Here is a 14,428-nt window from a genome sequence, read left to right on the forward strand (position 1 = left end):
TAAAATCCGGTGTATCCTCTAATATCATGGACCCTGAGAATAAGATCTATACGGGTTTATATACATGCAGAGAAGAGCGTAACATCTTTTGGATGCACAGAGCACATGCACACATTAAGAAGCAGGTTTAGAGAGGATGATGTGGGCGTGAACCCCTCTCAACATCTGATTGACAGCTTCTGCTCTCAGCGCGCCGCCTGCTTACCTCCTCAGCTATACGCTGTTTCATGCTGCAGCATTACTTCAGGGCAAAAGTCCGGCAAGGATTTAAAAGCCGGCTGACTTCAATGAAGACTCATTTTAAAGTTATGCAGTAAAGTGAGAAATCCATGAGAGACGGTGCTCCACCTGTCACTCCACGAAGAACCTGCATGAGACGTAAATACTGCATTCAGCCGCCTAACATGTACCCCAAGAAACATATTTATGATTGCACCGTCTGCAGCACAGTGACTGAAGTATTCTACATGTTTTTAGACAAAAGGATAAAGAGTGCTACCTGAGGATACAGACTGGGGATATTTTATCATGTTTATATTTGTAAGTCACATGAGAGGACTAAACCCATTCTGACTTCAGCTCATCATCAAAAATATGTATTTACTTATTTATTCCCTCTGTAAACATTGTAAACATGAGTTTATGTCTCAATCTCTAGTTTCAAGTCTTCTTCAATACAGCATGATGTTCATTTAGTACATTATGGTCCATTTAGAGTCACACAGACCATAAAGCAGGGGATGCTTTAGGGCGGGGCTTACAGTGATTGACAGGTCTCTACCACGTCGCTGAGAGTTTTCCGTGTCTTACAACTTTTACTCTTTCAGTGTTTTCACTTCATGAAAGTTAATTGTAACATTTTGGTCGCCAAACAAATGTCTTATTCAGCGTTTGGTTGTAGTTTGTTTCGCCACATTCTGTCACTACTACGCTGGCAAAAACAACAAAATGGTGACGGCCAGAAACAAAGATGCCAAACGCGAGGCTTCAAAAGTGCAGTCACAGACGTCACAGCGACGTCACAGCGACGTCACAGCGACGTCACAGCGACGTCACAGCGACGTCACAGCGACGTCACAGCGACGTCACAGCGACGTCACAGCGACGTCACAGTGACGTCACTGCGACGTCACAGCGACGTCACTGCGACGTCACTGCGACGTCACAGCGACGTCACTGTGACTGTGTCACTTCTTTTATACAGTCTATGTCACAAATATATATATTTAATTAAAACAAAAGCATGAATATGATTCTAAAGCAGCAGGGCACTGTTGCTTTTTAGTGAACTTCACTCAGGAGGAAAGTGTGTGTGTGTGTGTGTGTGTGTGTGTGTGTGTGTGTGTGTGTGTGTGTGTGTGTGTGTGTGTGTGTGTGTGTGTGTGTGTGTGTGTGTGTGTGTGTGTGTGTGTGTGTGTGTGTGTGTGTGTGTGTGTGTGTGTGGGTGGGTGTGGGTGGATGGCGATGAAGGAACAACAGTGAGGCTCATTGATGTGTTTTTAATGGAGCTCTAAGAGACATCAGGCTTTGAATACATAGGAAATGCATGTTAGTAGGATTTCTTTATTGTTTTTTTCTTTTCATGGAATTTGATGAGAATAACAAAAATACAACATCACCAACCTTATCCTTCAGTGATAACCGCATAGCGGCGCTAATCAACAAAGCTGTTATGAAAAGTAAACGATGTGAATATTCAGCGCATCATTGAACCAGTTGGTTATCTTTACCGTAATACCTAGAATATGAGTGCAGGCTGTATTTCATTGGCTGCTCTCAAGGCTCTGATTACCTGAACAGACTAAATGTCTCCAGCAGAGTTGTCCCTCCCTAAAAAAAAGTCAGAGCCTAAATCTCTCCTGGTCACATGATCAACTCTGACCTCTATCATCCCCTCGGATCTGTATGGCTCTTTTTCTTCTTCTTCTTCTTCTTCCTCCTCCTTTCTCTCAGTCTCGTGTTCCTCCCTGTCTTTCTCTTTGTCTCTGTAGACTCAGAGGAAATCGGAGCGCGGCCACATTCGTCAGCTCGAGCAGAGTCTGCTCCTCGAAAAGTCGAGAGCAGAGGTGCTTCAGAGAGACTTAGAGAAGAGGAGGGTAAAAACGCACCTCTGCCTGTAGCCCGTGTGCACCTGTTTGCTTCTGTGTTGACAGTGACGCGATGTGTCCCAATTCATATCAAATCAAACTAGAGGCATATGAATGAGCATTTAAAATCAGTACACATATAACTATCCCGTGACCTCAGTTGTTATTTTTAATCTTTGGATCAATTCATTGCCTTTTTTTCTTCCTTGGGATTTGTTGAAATAAGAAAAATGTGATGTTATTTCCAGCGTTATCTTTTAAAATACATGTCAGAGATATGTTGTTGCATCAAGTAATTTGGTTCTTTTACTAAATAATTAAACAAAGTGGGAAACTAGAAGGGCACTCCGCCAAGGCCGCTTCCATGAGTAAGAAAAAAAGTGTGATTCCAAAATGTGACATGTTCTTCTTTGGCCCATGTTCCACCGAGCTTCAGATAATCAGGCCAGTAGTTCCACCGTAATACAGCAAACAACCGAAGACATGACGGTCCTTGGCGGAGGTAAAAAGCCTGAATGTCAGTGGATTATTCAAAATCACATAAACAGATATGCAGAATGATTTCATCCTCGTCTTCATCCTCTCCTTCATTGCTTCATCATATCGTGAGCCCCTCACACATCAGCTGCTTCAGCCGCTGCTGCTGATCTTCTGTTAAATTGTGATTTATCTTTTTTATTGTTTGAAGGTTGGCCTTCGGATCAGCTGCCAGCTGCGTTTTTAAGATGCAGCATTCATAAACGTTCCTTTTCAGCTCTGGAGAACGAGCTCATGTTTTGATAGTAACACACGAGACCTTCAGCTGAACTGTTGATGGGATTCGTCGCTGGTTGTTCGATGAACGTTTTCCAGATGAACCCCGGCGGTTCATCTCAATCACCGGGATCTCCTGTAAAGCCGATCTTCACAGTGACAGAGAACGGTGTCACAAATCAAACCGTCCCAGTTTCTCCTCTCGATTTACAGGAATCTAAAGACAACAAAACACTTTGAAACGCTGGATTTTTCACTTCTTCTTTTAATGCAGCAAGGTCTGCTTCTGCCAACAGGGAGGATGCTCCCATGATGCAGTGTCCTCGAGGTTGGGTAAGAGAACCAAGGTGAAGAACAAAAACCAACAGATTTGATCTTGTTTTGGCTTTGATCTCAATTCTTCAACTTCACGTCGACTCCAGCAGCTGTCAAGGACATGAACCCTGCACCGACTCTTCTGCTCTGTGTGTTTGTGCCTTGATCTCAATGCTCTTCAGACACCTTCTGTGAATCAGCTGGTAGCTCTGAGGTCTGGCAGATTGTCTTCCCAGACGACTCCTGTGCACCGTGCAGCTCCTCTTGCCTCGTCTCTTCACTGGAGTGTGTGCAGGATGTCTGCGTGGACCTCTTTGCTGTTTGCTTTTTATTTAACACACATTTGCTTGGCTGCTTCTAGATGATCAGAGCATGGCTGTGCTCGCCGCTCATCTTCCACTTCTCTGCACATACAGTGTGAGCTGCACAGATATTTGGACAGTGACACGTTGACCCCTCTGGCTCCGTCTCCGTCTCTGGATGAAGGTGGTGCAATGAGCGACGGGGCGGCCGGCTCTGAATACCAGGACAGCGGCATCATAGAAATGAGGATTATGGTTTGTTTTGACATCTGTTTGTGAGACGCAAACCCAAAGTGGTGGCAGCGTGTTGATGAGACTCCTCTAGAATAATAAGCACCTCCAGCTCTGACCTGCCAGAACAAAGGGATGCTGGTGAGAAACACGATATGATATGAAAGGACACATTCAGAGGACTTAATAATAATAATAATAATAATACGTTTATTTACCTTTCAAGAGCAGACGTCACAAAGTTCTTCACAACCAAAGGCAGAATAACTAAAAGACAAAATGTCCAGATATTAAGCTAAAAAAAATAGAATAAACTGAACGAAATCAATTCTAAACAAATGGATCCTGAGCTGGATGGATCCACAGTAGAGACCAGCTCAACACTTACGTTAAGACAATTCTTTTGTATTACAAGTGTTCTGACCTTACATGTTGAAATATGCAAATGAGGCATGATGTAATGGTAACTTCTGGTGAATTTAGGAGAAATCTACAGACGTAAATAGAGAAAGTAGTGAAATAAATCGTTCCTCTAGTCTGAAAGAAGACGTGTTGTGAACGCAAAAATGACCAAAATCTCATCATTGATGCATGAAAAACAACGCGTCTCACATCTTGTAGTGTTTTAATTGGAACATTAAAACACATGCTGTAAGTTAGATCTGCATCAATACTGACCACGAGCAGGTAAAACGTCTGTTCCGCAGTCCTTGTATCATCTTGTATGTAAGGAGTCCAGCAGGGAGCCAAAGTGATCCAGCTTGTCACTGTCCCCGTGCTTCATGTCATTTATTTGTACTCTACGTCTTCGTCTCCACCCTCACACGGCTCTTCAGCGGGTTTCCCCCTGAGGCCTGATTTCTGCTCTTTAAAGTCAGCTTCGCCTTTTCTCCGGAATGACGTCGTTGACTTGCAGGGTCTCCCACCTGTTGCGTTTGATGATGTCGTTCTTTTCAAAAAGGCCGACACCTTTCCTGCCGCAGTGATGGATGTTGTGTTTTTTTTTTTACCCGCCAGCAAACCACAGTCGAAGAGCAGAGTCGTGTCATGCGGCTGGAGCAGGAGCTCAGCCTCAGGAGAGCCGAGATGGAGAACCTCCAGACCAAACTCAGGGGGTCCGACCCCGGCTCGCAGGGGGCCGACGCGGCCCCGGGGCCTGAGGCCCATCCGGAGACCCTGGTCCTGCGCGCGCAGCTGGCGTCGGCGGGCCGCGAGCACAGCAAGGAGAGCGGCGAGCTCAAGGAGAAGTACGAGGCGGCGTTGGCGGCGAGCCGGCAGGAGATGGACTCGCTGAAGGCGGAGGTGGAGAAAAGGAGCCAGGAGGTCAGTGAGATCAAGCAGAAAGTCCAACAGGCCACCAAGGAACACGTGGAGATGATGGACACCTGGAAGGTATTCCGCTTTATTTCTCTTTGAACACATTACAAACTACTTCAGTGCAGCTCTGTGAAAGTATGCGTGCTCACCAAGATCACAAAGCAAGGATAAGAATGTTGATTTTAAATGATGATTTCAGTCACCAACCAAAACACTCCAATGTGGCCTCCATGAACCAACCGAAACATGAGATATGGATTCCTTCCTTCTCTCTCACGTACAGACAGAAACCGCTGGTTCTTTAAGTGAAGTCAGAGCTTCATGTGTTAAAGCTGCATTCTCTCTAGTGTCCACCAGGGGGCGACTCCTCTGGTTGTATAGAAGTCTATGAGAAAATGACTCTACTTCTCTCTTGATTTATTACCTCAGTAAACATTGTAAACATGAGTTTATGTCTCAATCTCTAGTTTCAAGTCTTCTTCAATACAGCATGATGTTCATTTAGTACATTATGGTCCATTTAGAGTCACACAGACCATAAAGCAGGGGATGCTTTAGGGCGGGGCTACATGGTGATTGACAGGTCTCTAACAGACCATAAAGCAGGGGACGCTTTAGGGCGGGGCTACACGCTGATTGACAGGTCTCTAACAGACCATAAAGCAGGGGATGCTTTAGGGCGGGGCTACACGCTGATTGACAGGTCTCTAACAGACCATAAAGCAGGGGATGCTTTAGGGCGGGGCTACACGCTGATTGACAGGTCTCTAACAGACCATAAAGCAGGGGATGCTTTAGGGCGGGGCTACACGCTGATTGACAGGTCTCTAACAGACCATAAAGCAGGGGATGCTTTAGGGCGGGGCTACCTTGCCACAGATTCCAGATTGTTTTCACAGTCATGATGGAATGTCTTTGATGAACATTAGCAACCCAGCCTTTAAGGGTTTTTTTCCAGATAAACACAACCAACATAAATTCTCCTCACTTCCGTCTGCAGGTTAAATTCAACACTCTGACGATCGACCACCAGCGCTCCTTGGAGGAGCTGAAGGCCTCGTTGCGTAGCGATCGCCCCACTCCAGAGGGCTCGGAGCAGGACGCCCAGGAGCTGAGAGCCGCTCTGGAGAGCCTGAAGACGGAGCACCAGCTGGAGGTGGAGAACCTCAAAGCCAAACACAAGATCGAAGCCGCCATTCTGACCAAGGAGCGCGAAGACTTCTGCACTCGCCTCCAGGAGGCCAAGGACCAGCTGGCCGAGGGCAACCAGGCGTGGAGCGCCGAGGCTCAGGCCAACGGCGGCAGGCGGCCCCTGGAGGAGGCGACCGATAAGCTGCAGAAGGCGGAGCAGAGGCTGGCGGAGATGGAGAAGCTTCGGATGGAGCAGGACAAAAGCACGGAGCAGCTGAGGGAGCGGCTGGAGCTGTCGGAGAAGAAGATGGCGGACTATCGGGCTCTGCAGAAGGCCCAGGCGGAGAGCCAGGAGGGGATCCAGAGGCTGGAGGAGAAGCTGAGGGTGACCAACCAGCTCCAGGCCATCCAGGCGGCCCGCTATACATCCCATGATGCAAATGTGCGTGGCAGAGGAGAAACTTAGAGATCCAAATATCAATACGCTGTCATTGCTTTGAGTTAAAGTCTCTTCACTTCGTTCCTTTTACAGGTGATAGAGGACAACGACATTTCAGATGAGAAGATGAAGCTGAAACAGAACATCGAAGGTATCACCGTCCGTTTATTTGAACTACAATATCATGAAAACAAGTCATTCATACACTTCAGTTTCTCTATTTTCCTCATATGATTCTATAAGATGTCAGTCAGTGACCAGCAATTTTGGAGAGAGCACAGATTTGATGCAGCGTACACTTAAACTGATATTGATGGCGTCTAAAACACGTCCACAGCAGTACATTGATGTACTCCCGTCTGTTTCTCCAAACTCTACTGTAGTAAAACTACTGAGAAGTACCTCATAAAACATCCAAACTATCCCGTTCATCTCTATTTCAAAATTCAAAAATCACAATCTGTCATCCCAAAGGAAAATCTGTCCACCAGTTATCATGTTGCTGCTAAGATTGTACGATGTCCCACTCCTACATTAGGAGATGATGTGTAAACCTGCACAATGCCCCTGTGAGCCTGCATCAGTGCACTTGAACATTGACTTTTCCTGTTGTTGTGTTTTTTCTACAGAAACAATGGAGAAGTTGCTGAAAAGGGAGAAAGAGGTCTCCACTCTCAGCTCCCAGGTCGAAGCCCTCAAGAGCCAGACGGGAGGTAACTGTCATTTACAGAGCGCTCTTCTTCCATGACACACACTCAGAGGTTTGACTTTGTTGACTTTTTAAATGGGCGCTACAAACTGGTGTTTGGGTTAAACTAGTGACCGTGTTATCTGGTGACTCCGTGTCCGTGGTTGCTCGTAGCGGCGGCATCTGTTGAAAACAGGACGTGTAGGAGTCCTCGTGAAAGCCTTCAATCAATTATAAATACAGACTCATCTGTGTTTGTTGTCGACGCCGGCCGTTAAGTTACCACGAGCAACCACGGACGCATTCGGCAGGGAAGTCACCAGTTAACACGGCCGCTCGTTGAACTGAAACACCTGTTCCTCTGAAATCTGTAACTTAAGTTGATTCTGAGAAGCGAACATGCAGCAAGCGCACATTTGTAATGTTTAAAGCTCGATAACGCGTCTGCATGGCGGAACATAACGCCAGTTAAAAGGGATTATAAGAACCGGGACACCAGTCATCGGTGTTTTATCATGTTTGCTGTTGGACAAAACATTTCCTCATCAGCCAACTTGAGTTTTTGTTTTGGAAAAAATCGGACATATTTCTCAATCAATACACTCGTTATCTGCGTCACATTTACATAATTGACCCTCATTCGTGTCGTTCTTGGTGCACTGTGAGTGCAGCGACTGCAGGCTTCACTTCATTCTTTGCGCAGTCGTGTTCGTCTTCACCGTCACATCCTTTGATCATCGCTGAGAAATCTGTCTTCTGAAAACCCTGAAGTTCCATCACTTCAAAAGGAGCCGAAACACACTTCATGTCGCTCAGATAATCAAATTGACACACGTATGAGAAGAAAAAGACAGTGAACGATTCAAAGAGGGGAATAAAAAAAGAGAACTATATGAGCCACAAAGGGGGAGAATAGCTTCATTCTGCTCTGTCAACCTCGTCTGCACGGTTCAAGTCGGGGAGTAACCGGCGTTCTCCTCCCACAAGCTACAGCGCTAACAAAGAAGATGCTGGTCAGTGGTCATCGTGGTCATAGTTGTTAGAACTCCATTATCGTGTGCTATCAACAGTTCACTGATGATAAATGTTGAATAAAGTGGAACTTGTTATTTCTCTTCCACCAGCACTGGAGGCCAAAGTTCGCTCAGGGGAAAAGAAAGCCGACGCTCAGGCCCGGGAGAAGATGCGCTTGGAGGCGGAGCTGGAGTCCATGACCAGGAAGTCCCATGATGCCTCTGGGCAGCTGGTCAATATCAGCCAGGAGCTGCTGAAGAAAGAGAGGTACGGAGACACGGCTTTATTGATTCCCTGCACTCACTGGGACAATAGAGCGCCAAATCATCTCCCAGACAGAAATACAGCATGTGATCAATTCGATAACGGACGGATACTGGGAGCCCACAGGCTGTGTATTGATTTTAGTCTGTCTTATTGTCAGCTTAACAATGTTCTTATTTCATTTTGTAATGTTCCATCTGGAACATTGGCCTTCATTGCATTAAAAGCTGAGCTAAAACCCAGTTGTATTTATGGATTTTAGTTCAGATTTGAATACAATAAAGAAACATATTCTCCTGCAAAGGCTTAACTGTTAACTGTTTAAAGCACAAGTACCATGATATCACCTCTATTGTATTGAGTGCACATCCATGAATTCATGTTTTATTCAAATGTGACGATCATGTCTTGTCCCTATCTATATCTATATATCTGTATATATATATTTATTACATGTATTATTATTTATATATATCCAGACTTATATCAAGCACTCTGTTGAAAGGTTATTAATAATAACCGTCATTAATAAACGGTAAAGTCATTGGTTTCGTGGACATGTGACTGTCATATGCACAGGGGAACTGTGACCAGTTAAAGAAACCGCAGACGCAACTAAGAAGCAGCCACTGACTGAAGAGCACAGAGAAACTCTTCTGTCCGTCCACTGTACCCACAGTTTGCATGGATTCCTCCAGAAAGACGCTTCACACTGCCGAGAGCCACCACGAAGAGAAATGACTCCAAGAAATGACTTATCTCCAGCTCAGACGAGACGTTGTGCGTGCTCCAATCAATTTACAGCTCGTTTGGGCTGTTTAGCTTCCATCACACGTCTTCTTCCAGACGAGTGGAACGATTTATTTCAATACTTTGTCTGTTTGCGTCTGTAGATTTCTACTAAATTCACCAAAAGTTACCATCAGATAAAGCCTCATTTGCATATTCAAACATAACATTTCAGAAAACTTGTAATACAAAATATAATGATGTTAATGTGAGTGATGGACAGGGTGAGTTCACTGTGCATGTCTTATTCATAATACCATAAGGTTTGTAACGTAAAGTTAAAGCGCAGCAGAAGTTGCACAATGTTTAATTCTATTGAAGGAACAATGCACGCGGTGCCATCAGCACACGGTTTTGTGCGAGCGGCTCTTTTCAGAGTTGTTTTCTTCGTCGTACAAGTTCGGCGTACAAACAAATAAAACTTTAAACCCGACACGGCTTCTGTACACACACATAATAAAAAGTATTACTACAGAGAAATACAAAGTAATTAACTTCATAAACAGCGAGATGAAGGCTTCTAGTTTAACAGCCAGAACCTCGTTATGAATATTCTGCTGACACCGACATGTGTGATGACTTATTAATATCAGCTGACGGGGTTAGCAGACCTGAACAGCCCCGTGGTGTTCTACTGAACGCTAATGTGGGGAAGACATCTTGAATACGCTGTGGTGTGTAAAGTAAGCCTGAATGACCTCATCAATTTAAACTTTAAAAAGTCAAGAGATTCAATTCTGATCACTGAGAAATATTAAAATAAATATGATATCCACGTTAAAACAGGACGGCTAGTCTAGACTGCCAATTCTATCCCTGTAACAGGCCTTCTTATCTTTATTGTGTAACTTTTTTAACTTATTAATCTTGGAGTCACAGAATGTCTGCTGATGGCCAAAGCGCCGGGGTGAAGAAAACACAGAATCTGTCAGAAAAGACACGTATTTAGTGTGAACGATTGTAACATTTGGGAAAGAATACAGAATACAGACTGAGAATTGCATTTCAAGTTCTTAAAAAAAACGATTAAAAGAAATGATCTGCTCAGAAACTTTGACCCTCTTGCTCGTACGTCTGCAGCCCCAAAGGATTGTGGGTCAGAACATACTGCAGAATGCGACCGGCTGCAGTAGAACATCCTGGTATTTTGTCATTTGACAGACTACGTATTTGCATGGCGCACTAAACAGCTGGTCTTTTTCCTCCTGAGTTTATGGATCAGCCAGCAGAGGGAAACCAGCTCAGAGCTGCCAGACGTCCACATCGCTCCCGAAGCCGTCACAAATCTGCTTTTATTTCGTGAAACTCTGATAGTCGAGTTCGTTATTTATCCAGCCAAGTTGTCCCAACATCGTGGCAGACGTGGGGAGCTTTATTAAACATAGAAGTCGATGCATTTTTCTGTGAAGCTGAATGAGCAGATGACATTGCTGGCTCTCTTGCATGATGTCGTTCGTACATTATTGATGGTTATGATGTCACTAAATGCAACGAGGCACTCAAAATAAGTGCTTCTGGCTCCAGCTGAATATTTTCTTTTGTGCATCACCACCGCAGCAATTATGTTGTGTGCAATAAAATGATATAGCGTCGCTTGAAAAATGCAGTGTGTGGCCTGCTTTTGAGTTAGCGTGAGTGCTAGTGGATGGTGGGGTTATTGGCGCCGCTGCTGCTATTTCAGTCCATCACGTCCTTTTCGGGGAAAACAAGCTAGTTCATCGCTTCAGGACAGTCGGCTCAGAACACATTTCTATCTTTGGAGGATGATTCAAGGAAGCCAATTACGAGCAAGTTCATGTGGTAGAAGACAGAATGATTTCCAGAAGAAACAACAATGCGGTCCAACATCACTAACGGGTCTTGTCAGTAACTATAAAGCAAGGAATATCTTGTCTGCGTGTCCTTCGCATATCTCGGGAAACGATCGTCCGATCTACTTCACACTTCCCGGGTGTTTTGCTGAGGACTCCGTGGAGCGCTCTGTCGGATTTGGTGCAATTTGGACGCACAACTCATTCGATATTAATACATTTTGAATAAATGAGCGAACAGCGCTCTGTGGGCGGAGCTTCAGGGCTCTGCAGACTTGAACTCCTCACATGCTCATTGACTGCAGCTCACTTTGGCTGCTGGATGCTGGATATACTGACGTCACAACCAAACTCTAAAAAAGCCACGTGCAACTAAGCCACGCCCCCTGACGGTGCAGTAAGCAGCAATACCAAGCGCCGAGCAATAGGGTCGTCCGGCACTAAAATACCCGTTGCATACACCACTTTCCTTGAAACATGCAGTTTCTTAGTGTTTTATGTCCACTAGGGGGCAGCAGAAATAAGCTGCAAACATATTATGGCCTTGTAAACTCGACAAGTAAACACTTACACTGTTAGAGGCTTTAACAAATTCAGCACACAGAGAAAAATCTGGTCAGGAGGAGTTCTTGATGCTCTCACTTGGGAGGTGCACACATGTTAAAGTAGCCACCTCCTTTGGGTTTAACGCGGCGCCCTGACCACAGTGATGTGGTTCACTCATATTAGTATGTGGGCAAACAGCCAGAAGATGCGCAGTGACCATGACAACAAGGGCATCCATCCACCAGCCAGTCTGACACGGACAGAGATGAGGCCGCCTCCACAATCCCCGCCGGCCAGACTGGCTAATATATTATTCACATCATGGGTGTTAAATGACAACGACCTTTGTGCGAGGTCCGAGCAGACGACCCACATAATCCGCCTGTCGATGTTCATTGCCCACCGGAGTGGTCAGGTTCACGGCAAACACTCGTGGAAAATGAATTCTGTTTTTCTGAGTCGTACCAACTGGTTTGGTTGTGTTCTTCCTTCGTGTTCTCTCCAGGAGTCTGAACGAACTGAGGGTGTTACTCCTGGAGTCGCATCGCCACTCCCGGGACATGGAGAAGGACCTGAACCGAGAGGTGCACAAGGCCGAGTGGAAGGTGAAGGAGCAGAAACTCCAGGACGACATCAAGAGCCTGCGTGAGAAACTGCTCCTCCTGGTGAGAAGGGAGCGGCTTTGTGGCGATCAGCTGACGCTGCTTCGTTTTACAGGAGTGGACGGACAGACAACCTGAAAGCATGTTTCTGGCCACATAATCGCCGGCACGGTGCAACAAAATAACTGAGAAAGTTAGAAAAGTTTGTCTGGAGTCCTGTAGAGGCACACAGCTTAATGCCAGCTGACTGTTTTCTTTGTTTTCTTTTAAAAACTTGCTGTCAAAGGCATTTTATGCCGACATTTTGCTTTAACATATATCTAGAAACATTATTATGGAATTGTTTTTGCTCAATCATTCAGCTACCCAATAGTGCGTCTGTTTAATAACTGACTCAGATGTTTTTAAAGCTGTAATGGGGACTTATCACGGTTATAATAAGAAGTATAGTGCTGGACACTATGTTTACACAGACTGGTAGTTTAAATATTGACTGTATAATCTGTGCCCGCTGACATGATCCATAAGAGGACATTTAGTATGTTTAAATATGAAAATGTGAAAAGTGTAGAGTCATCATTTCTCCCCCAGATGTTCATCACACCTCCTGCAGCGCGGTGGTGTAACGCGTGTGTGTTTCAGGGTCAGGAGCGGTCTTCACCCGACCACCGGCGGTACTCCATGCTGGACCCGTCTGTCCTGGACTCGGAGGTGAGCCGCCTCCGCCAGCGTTTGCTCAGCACGGAGGACGCCCTGAGGAACGCCATGGACCACAACCAGCAGGTGGACCAGCTGGTCCTGGCCATGCGCAGGCATCCAGATAAGAGCCCGGTAAAACTTCACTTTCACAGATTCAACGAAGAAAAGCATGAAAATGTTTTTTTTATGTGTGGTAGCTTGGGAAGAAGTCGCCGTGTCAGAAGAGAGTAGCATCAACATCAGTCCTTTAATTTCACAGTTAAATAATCCCCGACTGTGTCTTTCAGGTTCACGGTGCAAATTCAGCCAATGGGATTCATCACCAGGAGTTGGGCAGCGCTCGAGATGTTGGTATTCTGTCTTTATTTGTACAACTATTATAGAAGCAGTGATACCGGTAATGCGTTCCAGTGCTGAGACATCTTGTGTTTTTGTTGGTCTTCTCAGGAACAACACTGATATGAGCAGAAGAGACCAGACTGAGCCGGGACATGCGGAGGGCCGACGGCTTAGAAAAAGCTCTTCATGTTCCTCCTGATCCTGCCACGGACGCCTGGACAAGATTTCAGTTTGCAGTTTTAATACCAAAACAACGAATCTCTTGTCTCCGAGTGAATTTATGTGTCGTTGCAGAAAGCACCTATTAGCCGATCACGAGGGCCGCTTACAGTACGATACAATATACACAGGAAATGGGACATGGAGGTGAAGAGATGTTTTGGGTACAACTCCTGAGACCTTTGATGCTTTACAGTAGTTTAGAAAAAATGTCAATCCACAAGTTGCCGGGAACTCTGTGACAATTCTTAGTTATGAATCGGAAAGAAAACAGCTGACGGACGACGATGCGGAGAACTGAAGGAACTTTGTTTTATTTATTACTTTGACTTTGATCCTTGGCCAGCGGCACTCAGAGCGACTCCTCGAGGAAAACTTCAACTGTTATTTTCACTTGACTTCTACCTGATTGAGAGAATTGGTCTGTTCACTCTCCTGCTTTCTTGTACAATATGATGAGTCATTGTGGGTTAATGGAAGTATTAAAAAGGCCCTTTAAAGTGATTCTGACGAATAAAATCTGTCTTTTGATTATAAAACACAAACACAGAAGGCTTGCAAAGTAGCTGGAAAAAAGAAAATAGGGGTTTCATCGTTCATCGGGTGGAATCCATTTGTGTCTTTTGGTCGGATTTTTGGGCTAAAACATCCACAAAAACCTTCTCAACCACTTCCTGCAACATAATCCACTTCTCCAGTCTCCATCCATGCGAGTCTGTTCCAAATACTTTCCACCAGTATCCAGAAAAATACTGTCTCAATCCTCACGTACCTGCTGATACTAAAAACTCCTGACTGCAACTTAGCGTATTCTTAAAGTGCCCTGAATTCATTCATTCATTCAGATTTGGGTCCTGAAAGGTGCGGTGTGTGATATTTGGA

At 45.2% G+C, this 14,428-nt stretch overlaps 1 protein-coding gene across 4 annotated transcripts in view; it reads left to right on the top strand.

Moving 5' to 3' along the window:
* Positions 1 to 14,050, top strand: part of clip2 (CAP-GLY domain containing linker protein 2) — a 30,512-nt gene extending 16,462 nt beyond the window's left edge. Inside the window, exons 9-18 of one of the 4 annotated variants that reach the window (XM_079283944.1) lie at positions 1,992 to 2,096; positions 4,706 to 5,080; positions 6,006 to 6,578; positions 6,669 to 6,726; positions 7,205 to 7,288; positions 8,388 to 8,544; positions 12,193 to 12,352; positions 12,932 to 13,120; positions 13,276 to 13,339; positions 13,436 to 14,050. In XM_079283944.1, the coding sequence (XP_079140070.1) occupies positions 1,992 to 2,096; positions 4,706 to 5,080; positions 6,006 to 6,578; positions 6,669 to 6,726; positions 7,205 to 7,288; positions 8,388 to 8,544; positions 12,193 to 12,352; positions 12,932 to 13,120; positions 13,276 to 13,339; positions 13,436 to 13,452 (1,782 nt within the window). In that variant the 3' untranslated portion in view covers positions 13,453 to 14,050. Of the gene's footprint in view, positions 1 to 1,991; positions 2,097 to 3,136; positions 3,188 to 4,705; positions 5,081 to 6,005; positions 6,579 to 6,668; positions 6,727 to 7,204; positions 7,289 to 8,387; positions 8,545 to 12,192; positions 12,353 to 12,931; positions 13,121 to 13,275; positions 13,340 to 13,435 lie in introns of all 4 variants that reach the window. The other 3 variants (XM_079283945.1, XM_079283946.1, XM_079283947.1) reach the window with 3 other exon arrangements.
* Positions 14,051 to 14,428: the final 378 nt, after the last annotated feature.

Source organism: Melanostigma gelatinosum, assembly GCF_949748355.1.
Source record: "Melanostigma gelatinosum genome assembly, chromosome: 14".
NCBI lineage: Eukaryota > Metazoa > Chordata > Actinopteri > Perciformes > Zoarcidae > Melanostigma > Melanostigma gelatinosum.